Here is a 13643-nt window from a genome sequence, read left to right on the forward strand (position 1 = left end):
TGGTTGGAATTCCTCCTGCGCAACAACCTTCTTTTCTAAATATGTTATCACAGAGGCGTTACTATTACTCCTGATTGGCTCGGCCTTGGCCAGTGGCACGAAGTCTGTCCTGGAGCCGGCTGGCATTGGTTCCACGGGACAGGGGAAGCTTCTAGCAGCTTCTAAGAGAAGCCACCCCTGTAGCCCCTCCGCTACCAAAATCCAGCCACAGAAACACACTACAGACGTACTGAACAAAATAACAACTGTGTCCCTACTGGTTAACAAGAAGGAAACACAAGCTTTCCTAGGCCTTGTGGGGTTCTGGAGGATGCATATTCAAGGTTATAGTCAGCTTGTGAGCCCCCTCTGTCGAGTGACCCAGAAGAAGAACCATTTCAAGTGGGGCCTTGAGCAACAACAGGTCTTTGAGAAGATCAAACAGGACATAGCTCATGCGGTAGCTCTTGGGCCTGTTTGAACAGGACCAACTGTGCAAAATATCCTCTACACTGCAGCTGGGGAGCATGGTCTCACCTGGAGCCTCTGGCAAAAAGTACAAGGAGAAACCCGAGGACAACCATTAGGGTTTTGGAGCTGGGGTTATCGGGGATCAGAAGCCCACTACACTCCACCTGAAAAGGAGATATTAGCAGCCTATGAGGGGGTTTGAGCCACTTCAGAAGTTACTGAGACAGAAACATGTCTCCTCTTGGCACCACGATTGCCTGTGCTACATTGGATGTTCAGAGGAAACATCCCCTCAACACATCAGGCAACCAGTGCTACATGGAGTAAGTGGGTAGCTTGCAAGAGCTACAAACTCCGTGGTGGTGGCAACGACTGGCTGGTTGGAAACATATCCTATAAACCAGGCCACTGCTCGAAACGCCATCTTAGGCCTTGAGAGGCACATTCTGTGGTGACATGGGACCCCAGAGAGAATTGAATCAGATAATGGGACTCACAAGGCATTGAGTGGATCTATCATATCCCTTATCACCCACAAGCCTCTGGAACAATTGAGGGGTATAAAGGACTGTTGAAGGCTATGTTAAGAGCATTAGGTAATGGGACATGGAAGCATTGAGAGGCAAATTTAGCTGAAGATACTTGGCTGGTCAACAATAGGGAATCTGCTAACTGCCTGGGTCCTGCCCAAACAAAACCCTTACATACTGTGGGAGGAGATAAGGTCCCAGTACTACACATGGGGAAGTGGCTTGGGAAGTTGGTGTGGGTTTCTCCTCCCATGGGAAAAGGCAAACTCATCTGTGGTATTGTCTTTGCTTAGGGACCAGGGTGTACTTGGTGAATAATGCAGAAGGATGGGGAGACCTGGTGTGTGTCTCAAGGAGATGCAACCTTGGGGGAAAAACAATCTGTGTTCTAAGTTGTATGTTGCAGGAAGTAAAGTAGCAGGCCAATGAAGAACGAATTTTGCGAGGAAGAAGGAGAGTGCGACAATGACCCGAGTCGGGCTGGTTTCGGTGCCCAACAATCAATTGTGCTGCTTCTCCTGTCCTGAGTACCCATCCCAATGGAATTGAGCCCAAGATCTGGAGGAGTGGAAGAAGCCTATAAAATGGGAAAAATAATATCCATCTGCAAAAGGATGGGGGATAGTCAGAAGATATATATATATTATGCGGGATCTGAGTATGACGCAAATGGTATGGAAAAAGGGGTGGAGACTGTATTGGGTCTGGCTGAGATGGAGTTCATTTCCCCCATAGCAGCCCTCACAGTGCTGTGCTTTGCATTGGTAGCTAGAAAGGTGTTGATAACACACCAGTGTTTTGGCTACTGCTGAGCACAGCATCAGTACTGTAACATTCTTTCCCCAATTGAGGGCAAGATTCTGGGAGGGGACACAAGTAGGTCAGCTGACCCAAACTAACCAAAGGGATATTCCATACCATATGACATCAGTTCAGATATAAAAAGCTAAGGAAAGGAGGAAGAAAGGGGGGCATTCATTGTTTCCAGTGGCTGCCTGCTGAAAAACCGTTGCGTGTTGCTGAAGCCCTGCTTCCCAAGAAGTGGCCAGACGTCGCTTACTGATGGGAAGTAGAGAATAAACCTTGTTATTTTCTGCTGCACTTGTGCACGCACAAACTTTCGCTTTAGTAAACTGCCTCATCTTAACCTACAAGTTGTTTTCCATCTTATTCTCTCTCTCTTGTCCATCTGGGAAGGGGAGTGATAGAGCGGCTTGATGGACACTTGGCATCCAGCCAAGGTTAACCCACTACAACCCCCAACTGGCAAATGAACAAAAGGAAAAACCAAAAGACACAGGAATTATGGCAGAAATTGGGCTAGATTGAAAGGGACTGGAGGCATCTCTTATTACTCCCCTGGCTGACCCTCTGGTTCCAATTAAACTGGGGAATTAAACAATAGATTTTCTAGTGGATACTGGAGCAACTTATTCTGTAGTTACTCACTGCAAGGGACCTTTAAGTAAAACGAAAGTAGATGTTATTGGTGCAATGGGGAGGAAATCCCTCAGGCCATTTTTACAACCAGTGGAATTCACAATTGGAAACACAAAATTAACACATCAGTTTCTCTATATGCCAGTGTCCTTTGCCATTGCTCGGAAGGGATTTACTATGCAAATTAAATGCACAATTAACTTTTTCTGAGGACTCTGTCCAGTTGCACATTCCGCCAGAAAATGCATGAAAAGCACAGATCTGCCTACTCACTGAGGAAAAACCTACAGAAGAGGAAATCCCCAGTGAAGTTTTAGATGCAGTTATACTATTGTTTTGGGCATTGGGAATCCCAGGAGGAGCAAGAAATGACAGTCTGGTAAACACTGAACTGAAACCAGGAGTCTGACTGGTAAGGAAAAAACAATACCCTATAAAGTTAGAGGCTCGACGAGGATTGGAACCATTAATAGATTCTTTCTCAGAATTTGGGTTATTAAGGGAATGCCAATCAGAATTTAACACTCTTATCCTCCCAGTGAAAAAGCCTAAATCATCAGAATATAGACTAGTGCAAGATTTATGGGCATCAGGTAGTCCTAAATCCTCAATACCAGAGACTAATATGTACTTTACAGTGTTAGATTTCAAAGACATCTTCTTTTGTATACCTGTGGACAAATAGAGTCAACTTGTCTTTGCCTTTGAATGGGAAAATCTAAGTACAGGACAGAAGCTGTTCGACCATCCTCCCATAAGCATTATCCTAGCAAAGGAGCTGGAACAATGGCATCGTGAGTCTTAACTCAACCACTTTGCTTCCAGTCTCAGACGTGAGAACTTCAAAATATGCCTTTGGCATAGTCCACGGTCTGCCAAATTATACAAAAGAAGAGGATAAAGAAGGATGGTGGGAAACACCTGAAAAGCAGCTATAGGTCTCTGAGAAGATGATGGAAAACCTACTTAAAAGGATGAATCAAGAGACATGTGGGAGCAGATGCATTGTTGCTTTCAGTAAAGAAGCAATACAAATATCTATTAGTATTAGTAGATATCTTTTTTGGTTGGCCAGAGGCTTTCTCCTGTCATACCAACAATAGTAGAGAAATAATTAAAGTTTTGTTAAAAGACATAATACCCATATTTGGTATACCGAAAGGAATCTTCAGATAATGGACCCCACTTTATAGCAGAAATAGTGCAGGAAATGTTTAAGGTTTTGCAAATTAATTGGGAATTAAATACCCCATGGAGACCACAGTCTAGCAAGAAAGTAGAAAAAATGAATTAGACAATAAAGAAGCAAATATCAAAGTTATGCCAAGAGGCTCAGTCGAAATTGATGGTTGTCAAGTTTGCTTCAAACTATAATAGTAACAGCTATTGTCATTATCATAGTTTGTATTACTTTGTGTCAAAAGGAGTTCACGTGTTGCTAGCCAGGACAAGTAGTGAGGCTTACAAGCCTTGTCGTAAGGACAAATCTTGTAGCCTCATAAGGGGGAAATGATATCAAGCTCCTCAAGATTCAAATCATGGACCCCAAACTCAAACAGAAAGAAGAACTGCACCTGTGGACTAATTAGCATGAGAAGCGAGAGATATAAGTAGCAAATAAGGGTTTGAGTATTAATTAATGAAAAACTTATGTGATCTGTAACCAATGAATGTGATGCCTTTGCTTGTTAGAATGTATAAATAGTGTAAAGTTTTGATGATCGGGAAGCCAACCTTTTGTGAGTTGCCACCCAGCTCCCTACTTTGCACAAACTAGAATAAAAAATAGAAATACCTTGCCTTGGTGTGTGAATCGGCACTGTGCACCAGGTAACCAGCCCACGTTTGGGACAACACCTGTACCTTCAGCAGCAGGCCCACATTTTCCCTAGTATTACTTCTGTTATTGATGCATTTGAAGACTTTATTTTTCTGGTGTGATAAACTGAGATAATGATTCGAGCTAATTAAGAGAAAACAGTGTAAGGTCAATATGACCTGGAGAGAAAAGAAAAACAAGTCGTAAAACTTAATTGGGCCCCTATAAAGAGATAAAACAAGTTACCTCCCTTTTACCTTGTGTAGGATTTATAATGAGAGAATTTTGTTTAGTTAGCTAGATAATAGCACCTTTCTTAAAATTTATAACTTTGTATAGATAACAAGCAAACATCTGCTGAAAGTCTGATTTAACAATATATTATGGATGCTTATAGATAACATTCTTGTTAAGAAATATCTGTGGAATGTCTGACCTAACAATGTGTAATGTTTATACTCATGTACCTAACAATGTGTAATGTTTATACTTATGTATAATGAATATTCATGTAGTAGCTGGAAATAAATGTAGAACAAATGTCTTCTTTGGGTGTGACAGGCGTTGGGAGTTATTGAACCCCTTCCCTGATCACCCAGCACTGAATTTGCTTTTATCATATAATAAATTCTGATTGGAAATTGCCCGACTAGGTTTCTATTTCTCACACTGGCGTACATAGATTTTGCTATGGCTTTGCCTTATCCAAATAAAAGAAAAATAACAAGCATGATGAATAAACTGCAACTTTTCTTAAAAACGAAGACTGTGTTAAATCCAGAGAAACCCGAGACTCTGGTGTTGAACATCGGTTTTGCAGTGAGAACTATCAAATCCAAAAGATCCCATTCAACAATTGTTTTGGTAAAATAGGTAAGACTAAGGCCTCTGCGAGGTATACGGCGAGACTGCCCTGTACACTGAACGGGCAGTGGGACAAAAGTCCCGTTTAATTGCGGTCTCAGGAAAAAAAAGGTCTTTTGCTAAAGACGGTGCGCAAGGGGAAGAAACCGGCAGCCATGGCAGAACTTGTGCCACAGCCACCCTCCGGCACACCTCGGCAGCCCCACCCCACGGCCATACGCCCCAGCGCAACACCTCCCAGACCCCGCAGCAGGCATGGCCGGCAGCGCAGAAAGCCCCGCTCGCAGCTCCTCTGCTCGGCGCGGCAGAGCCCCCAGGGACCACGGCAGCAGCAGGGCCCCTCCCCACTCTGAACAACGGGGACTGTCCTCAGAGCTCACAGCAGGGCCGAGCCCACTCCCTCTCTCCGCTAGCCCCCTCGGGAGCGGCGGGATCACCTTCAGCTTCTCGCAACGGCTGCCCTTCACCCCTGACCCCACGGGCGCACTCACCGTCTCACGACTCCGATCTTAATCTTGATCTGCCTCAAGCGTGGGTCTGCCATAACGGGGCTGACGGAGGAGCAGCACAGACTGGACTCTAGTGACACAGCGTTGTGACTGCACAGCTCCATCTCGCGCATGCGCCAAGCCGCCAGCCTGGGGGTGCGATCGGAAGCGGGGGCAGAACCCCTCGCCCCTCCCCCCCCCGCCCGGTGGAGACGTCCCGATAGCGACCAGCGGGCGGCTGCCCCTCGAGTGGCCAAGTTTAATTCACCATTTCTTCATAAATACACACGAAAAGAAAGTCTGAATCCACCCTCAGATGCAGTAATAGGAGTTATTCTGAGATAAAAACAAATTAAAAGGCAACATTAGCACTGGTAGCTCAGTCCTAGAGTTATAACTGACTGACGGTTCAAGGGCTGTTTTCCTTCATGCTTATACTTAGTTGAGGTTAACCATTTAAGGGGTCGAATTCTAGAAAAATAATCCTTTGGTTCTGTGCTTGAAAGAACTTCCTCTAAATGAGCATTTAAATCAATAAGAAAGAGGGAAAAAATAGATTCAATGAATAAATCAGAAAGATAAATATAACTTCAGTGGAGTACAATTCAGGAAGGTCTGTATAGACCTTTTGTTTTTCACATCCTTACATCCTTTTGTCCTGTTAGTCACTTGCCCTGACTCTTGACACTTAGTGACTAATATGTCTCAAGAAAAAGCAACTGCAAAGGAGGATGTTATATTTCTTTTGATGATATGCCAGTTATAGATCATTACCTGGCAGCTGTAGGAGTGCGACTGGCACTACTGGGCCCCCTTCAGACATAGTATAGGGAGGGCCAAGATCACTCAAGTCCATCTTATTCGCAGAGGAGGATGAACATGACCTGTGTTACAGAGCCCAGCAAACCTCCCTGGGGACTCATGATCTGGGCCAGCCCAAATACAACTTTGGTGTGGAAAAATACTGAAAGATAAAGCTCGGCGAGAAGGAATGCCCCTGTTGGCAATAGTTCACCAGAAACAAACTGGCTGCACACATTAGGAGCAGGAACACTGAGGGAACTTGGTGTACTGCCCTGAGAGAGGCATGAAACAAAGGATGGAATGGCACAGAGGTGTTGCAGTCACGCTCTGTTTAAAACAATGCAGCTAACGGGAATTGAGCCAAAGGAATGAACCAAATGGTGACCAAAAGCTGAACTTTGCTTCATTAACTCTAAAATACATATTACTTTTCACATCCCTGCATATGCTAATGAATAAAACCTGCTTTACATGTATAACTAAAGTCACTAAAACTCCACTTGATCATGAAATAACATCAACTGAAACTTTATCTTTTCCTCACCCTCAAAGAAAACAATATAAATATAACTTAAGTCGGAGGGAGGTCAGATGAGACTCCACCTTTGTATCCTGAGATGGTCAATGGGCTGTACCCATCTCCTCCCCCATAGGGATGCCTATTGGGTAAGATTTATTCCGCAGCAATGCTATTGCTTATGATTTCTGAAATCAGTGCATTTATCACTGGCAATTTCTGAACCTTGTTCTGTCACAATAATCAATAAATCACACTATTTGAGAATCTGGAATCTTATTAAATGCACCCAGACATAGTTGAACCCATGCTATTTGTGCATCTGGGATCACAAATGTGACCAGACTTAGAGTGTAACCACACTGTTTGTGCATCTGGCACCTTATCAGACTTACAGTGTGTAGTGGGTTTCTGTGGCTGGGTTTTGGTGGCAGGGGGCTACAGGGGTAGCTTCCATTAGAAGCTGCTAGAAGCTTCCCCTGTCTGGTGGAGCCAATGCCAGCCGGCTCCAGGATGGGCTTCCTGCCGCTGGCCAAGGCCAATCAAGAGCGATAGTAACGCCTCTGTGATAACATATTTAAGAACAGAAGGCTATTGCACAGTGAAAAAAAAATTCCAGCCAGGGAAGAGCGGAGTGAGAACATGGGCACAACAAGGTAGACACCAAGGTCAGTGCAGAAGGAGGGGGAGGAGGTGCTCCAGGCCCCAGAGCTGAGGCCCCTGCAACCCATGGTGAAGACTGTGGTGAAGACCATGGTGAAGCAGGCTGTCCCCCTGCAGCCCATGGAGGAGCCCATGCTGGAGCAGGTGGATATCTGAAGGAGGCTGTGACCCCATGGGAGGCCCAAGATGGAGCAGGGTCCTGCCAGAGACCTGCAGGCCGTGGAGGGAGGAGCCCATGCTGGAGCAGGTTTTTCCTGGGTAGGACTTGTGGCCCCTGTGGGGGACCCACACTGGTACAGCTCATTCATGAAGGACTGCACCCCATGGAGAAGTGACCCACAGGACAGCAGTTTTGTGAAGAACTGTTGCCCGTGGGATGGACTCACGCTGGAGAGGTCCGTGAAGGACTGTCTCCCATGCGAGGGACCCCACGGGAGCAGGGGAAGGACTCCTCTCTCTGAGCAGCGGCAGAAACAACAACTGACCATAACCCCCATTCCCTGTCTCCCTGCACCACTGGCGGGGAGAAGGTAGAGTTTGGAAGGAAGGAGGGGTTGGGGGAAGGTGTTTTTAAGATTATTTTACTTATCACTCTTTTGCTCTGATCCTGTTAGGAATAAATTTATTTAATATCCCCACTTTGAGTCTGTTTTGCCCATGATGTTGATCAGTAAGTGACCTCTCCCAGCTCTAGCTCTTATCTCAACTCATGAATCTTTCACTGATTTTTTTTTCTCTCCTCTGTCTACTTGCGGAGGGGAGTGAGAGAGCAGCTTTAGTGGGTACCTGGTATCCAGCCAGGGTCAATCCACTACATAGAGCCAAATTGGTTGCTCTAAAATATTGTCTGTGAAGGTCTCTGTCCTAGTTAGAACAGCTGGGACTGATTCATCACTGGATGGGTGTAGCCCAAAACTGTGTATTCTATGGCCCTCCATGCCATTTTCCCAGAAACTGTTGTCGGGGAGGGGGGGCCTGCGAGGTGGGGGGGTGTTCCTGTCCTCATACCCTTTTATGGAATTCCCCACTCTGAGCATCCTCATACCCTTTTATGGAATTCCCCGCTCTGAGGGAACGACTGACCATTCCTGCCTGAACTGGAGAATATATAAACCTGGAGTTTCAGAACCTTTCCACCACTCGTGGGATCCAGAGGAAGACTACAGATCACCGCTCTCAACCAGACCACAGCTCACTGCTCTCAACCAGACTGAGACCATCACCCTCAACTGGACTGCAATCACCACTTTTGACCAGACTGCAACAGCTCTCCCACCAGCAGGTTTTTCCCCTCTCCCTTTACTGTGGACTCAAGGGGGGGCCCAAGGAACACCACTTTGTTCATGCCCCAGGGTGCTGGGTTATACATTTGGGTTTTGTGGGTTAAAACCAATTGTTTGTTTGTATAATCGTACTTACTGTATTATTTTAATAAATTGTTATTCTGACTTATAATCTCTCCTTTGAGTTGAGTTCATTTCCCCTGCTGGTTAACTCTTAAACCAGCACAGTCTCCTGGGGACTCGAAAAGACAGATAGTATACTGACTAAGAAGGGGAAGGCCAAGCCACCCTCGGGCCTGATACATCTGCAGATAACCCAGAGAGCAAGGGGGTCTCCCTTTCCTAAAATTTTACATGACACTTGACTTGGGAGGTTGTCTCTGTAGGAAGACATAGGTCTTAAAATCAACAGCCTGCATAACGCCATGAATGACTGTGACCTGGAGACAATTTTACAGATGTATTATTTATTTAATATGCAAACCTGATGTCATCCATGCAGGAATAAGAGGAAGCAGAGCAGCATTCTGGAAGGCGTAAGGTAAAATGTGGCCCCTTGCTTTGGTAGAAACCCAAATCTTATTCATCCAGCTTTAGAAAATTGTATCAAGTCATGCTGGGGCTGAAGCTGTTCTCTAAACAATTCCAAGGCGATGCAATTTCCACTTACGCCACATACTGATGCCTTAAGCCCCTAATGGTTTTTTTTATTTTTCTAATATTTGTAAGACTGGTAAGAATTGTAGGTTTTAAAAAGCAGAAACCCCTTTGTCCCTTGCTCCTTTCCCTTGTTTACACATTCCCTAACCCTTTTACCCCATTCTATGCCTTCTATATCAATCTGCTTCTGAATACAGCAGAGTGTTTAGTCTTCTGTCAAGGCAAAGGCCTAGACTGTTTGGAGAACAGCATATCAGGGCCTAAACCACAGAATACAGTCAAAAATTAGGTAAATATGTACCCTTTGTGCTCTGATGAAGCTGAAGGTGATGAAGTAAGTGGTCCCAAAAGGACCCCAGACCCAATTCTCATGGGGAGGGCCCGGGGCGGACCAGAGGAAGGGCCAAAGGGTGGACACATCTGGGATTGGATGGATAATGTTATAAAATGTAACCTCTCAGGCACGGCCTGCACGCGCGTCGTATTATCACCTACTGCCTTGGCAAATAAACCCTTTCTTATCTCACCCCTAATTAACTGCTCCGGAGATTTTTTTCAGCACCAAAATACACAGGCAATTGTATCAAGTCATGCTGGGGCTGAAGCTGTTCTCTAAACAATTCCAAGGCGATGCAATTTCCACTTACGCCACATACCCTTTGGATATACAGACCTGTACAAGGGAAGCTGCATTACCACTGTACACCCACACATCACAATTTTTGAAAAATAGTCTTCGATGTCATTTCTGTATTTGACGTAGTTGTTTCATAAATGGGGAGGCCAACAGCAAATAAGAGTATGAAAATAAAAATTCCCTGGAAGTAGCAGCATTAAGAAAAGTAACTCATGTTTTCAAGTGCTACAAATGTTTTATTTCTAGCTCTGAAGCATTAACTCACATCTCTCAGAGTGTTCAGGCTCAGCTACTGAATTTTAGAAGTAGAATACAGTTGTTTTCTTACAGTCAATTCAGAAAACTAAACAGATGTTAATGTATCAAATCTGAGTACATATTTAAGTATGTATGATGATAACATGAAAAAAGTGTTACTAGTGTATACTGAAATATATTGTAAAATGTGTCTAAAAGCATAATCTACTTTATTATTAGTAGAAGTTGGTATTAGTACCTGAAAAGTATAAAGTAACACTTACAAAATTATTGATTTTATTTCTAAGACCTGCATATCCAGCAAAGTATACATAATGCTTTCCAAGACAGACACTCCTTTTTTGAATAAAGATTTGTTGGGTTTTTTTCAGAACTCCTTTGAAATAATTTCTAGCCTAGTCAGTTGTAGATATGTTTCCATGTGAATGAGTGAAGTTACACCAGAGGTGAATACACTTCGTTATGAAGACAGTGAACCCTATTGTACCTTTTGAGTGGTACAGAAACTGTAGATTCTTCCATGAATTTTGGCAGCATCCTGCTTGTGTTGCATCTGGTTGAATGTTTTTCACCAGAACTATTAGTGCTAAGTCATTATGTGCACACCACTGCGTAGAGGTGGGTGCCTAAATATAATTTGCTGATACTCTAGCTACACCGACACATAGAGCAAGTAATTCTGTACGTAGGACCCTTATATGTATCTTCCTGTATTCTCCTGTGTTGCTCCCTCACAGCATCTCAAATATAAAATTGCAGCTGCTGTGAATATGACTTCCTTCCCTCTGACCATTGTCATCTGGTGATCTCAGTTTTCATCTTGCTCCACATAAGGAATACTTCCAAAGAAGTTTGTTACGTGTTTTGCACAAATTTACGCGAGCAGGCACAATCAGGCACAATTGTCACTGCTGTTGTACTTCTGTCTAAAAAATCCAACTAAGTCTCATTTATTTTTTCCAGATAAGGTCACACATAGTAATTACTGCTCATTTCTATTTCATTTAAGAACAAAGGACTGGAAGCAGCTAATCAGACTGATGAGTTCAGGTCTCTACACACATAAAAAACTATATAATAGATGTTTGATCTGAAATATTCACTGTGAACACATTTTGCCTGCAAGGGAGCACACGAGGTTGCAAAGCACTTCCTACAACTCATAAAAATCTCTGTTAAAGACCAGCTAAGACGTTAATGCCACACATATGTTTTATCACAAGAAAAGAGTAGACTGACTCAAAGGCATTGCTGTATGCCATAAGTCCCTCTTGTATGGACAACTGCAAGTTAATAGGTCTCCCAATTAAAGACTACCCTTAAACACACAACTTCCAAGCTGTGCAAATAGTAAATCCAGTCGGCAACAGCAGCAGAGGTGACAGTGCCAACCAAGGTAAGCCCGGGGTTTGAGCTTTAGATTCAAACCGCACAGGGAGGTTCCCAAGCCCAAGGACAGCCAAGCAGCAGCCCCACCCCCCACCCAGACTCAGTAGGTCTTGACAACCAATTAGGCGAGCAGGGGCATTGCCAGGCCCATATGCAGGAGATTTAAATGCCTTTAGGGAGTGAGAGTGACCTGAAGTACTGCGAACAAGAGAAGGCAAACAGGAGTGTGGTGTGGCCACCCTCCTGGCTCCTGGTGCTGAGTTGTGTGTTAGGTGTGGGTGTGGTTGAGTTTTTTGTTTTGGGGTTTTTTTTCCCCAACTTGACTAGATCCAGCAATGGTTTACAAACGGTCAAAAGCCATTGCTGCTGCTGCTGCTAGCAGGAGTGTGGTGACCCAGACAGAACTCCCCAAGAAGGACGCAGCTGTCCAGGTCACTGGCTGCAGGGAGTGTATGAGCCTGGCATTAGTACCAGAAGACAGTGCAAAAGACACCTGTGTGTGATGTGAACAGGTGAATGATCTGCTCTGTCTAGTGGCAGAGCTTAAGGAAGAAGTGGAAAGGCTAAGGAGTATTAGGGAGAGTGAAAGAGAAATAGACTGGTGGAGTTACACCCTTCCAATCCTGAGAGAAGCTCATCAGGAGAAGCCCTGATCCTCTTGCCATCAAGCAGAAGGAGGAGACCTAGTAGATGGGGGGGGGGGGGGTGGGGGTGGAAACGGGTCCCTGATTGGAGAGGTAAAAGAATCCCCTCCCGACCCCCATCGCCTTCCCAGGTGCCCTTACAGGACAGGTATGAGACCCTGGATCTAGAGGGTCAGGCAGATGACACTCAAGAAAAAAATCTATCTGGAGGGTCTTCCAGTTGCACTCCGTCTATCACACAGATCACTACCTCAGGTATTAAGAAGGGTAATTGTAGTAGGTTACTCCCTTCTGAGGGGAACTGAGGGCCCTGTGTGCCAACCAGACCCATCCCACAGGGAAGTCTGCTGCCTCCCTGGGGCCTGGGTAAGGGACATTACCAGGAGACTCCCTGAACTAATTCAGCCCTCTGATTATTACCCACTGCTGGTTGTCCAGGTTGGCAGTGATGAGGTTGATAAGAGAGGTACCAGGGTAATTAAAAAGGACTTCAAGGCTCTGGATAGATTGGTTGATGGGACAGGAGAACAGCTGGTATTCTGCTCAATTCCTTCAGTAGCAGGGATGAATGATGAAAGAAACAGGAAAACGTATTTTATCAATAAGTAACTTAAGGACTGATGCCATTAGTGGAATTTTGCTTTATTTGATCATGGGGCAATTTTTATGGCACCAGGCGTGCTAGAAACAGATGGGCTTTATGTATCTAGCAAGGGCAAACGGATTCTAGCCCATGAGTTGGCAGGGCTGATTGAGAGGGCTTTAAACTAGATTTGAAGGGGGAAGGAGATGAAACCAGGCTTTCCAGAGATGAGCCTAAGGGTGGTATGTCACCGGAACAGAGAGATTTCTCTGAACAATTTTTCCTGCACTCTGTAGGCCTTGCTTGCCATGGAAGCGACAAGCATGTATTGTTTATACTTATAGACTGTGTGAAAATATGTGATGTTTATACTTGTTAGCTGTGTGTCTAATTATAAGGTTTGAGAAAATAATATGTTTATAGAAAGAAAACCTTGAGAAACTAGACATAAAGGTACACCTGCAGATTTAGGAAAACCCCTAAAAGCAGATTAATTAGAAAGAGCGTTTTATGCCAAGAATGATTTCAGGTCACATGGACAGAGCCTCAGATCCAATAAACTGAGAGAATGAGACGCATGCACAAACTGAGCTATCCAATCCTCTTGTTGTGAG

At 44.6% G+C, this 13643-nt stretch overlaps 1 protein-coding gene across 1 annotated transcript in view; it reads right to left on the bottom strand.

The window, feature by feature from the left end:
* The window catches only part of LOC135405158 (tubulin-specific chaperone A-like), a 73222-nt gene extending 67507 nt beyond the window's left edge, over positions 1–5715 (bottom strand). The window contains exon 1 of the mRNA XM_064639866.1: positions 5595–5715. Coding sequence (XP_064495936.1) covers positions 5595–5647 — 53 coding nt within the window. The 5' untranslated portion in view covers positions 5648–5715. The remainder of the gene's footprint in view (positions 1–5594) is intronic.
* Positions 5716–13643: the final 7928 nt, after the last annotated feature.

The sequence above is a fragment of the Pseudopipra pipra genome, chromosome W (genome assembly GCF_036250125.1).
Source record: "Pseudopipra pipra isolate bDixPip1 chromosome W, bDixPip1.hap1, whole genome shotgun sequence".
NCBI lineage: Eukaryota > Metazoa > Chordata > Aves > Passeriformes > Pipridae > Pseudopipra > Pseudopipra pipra.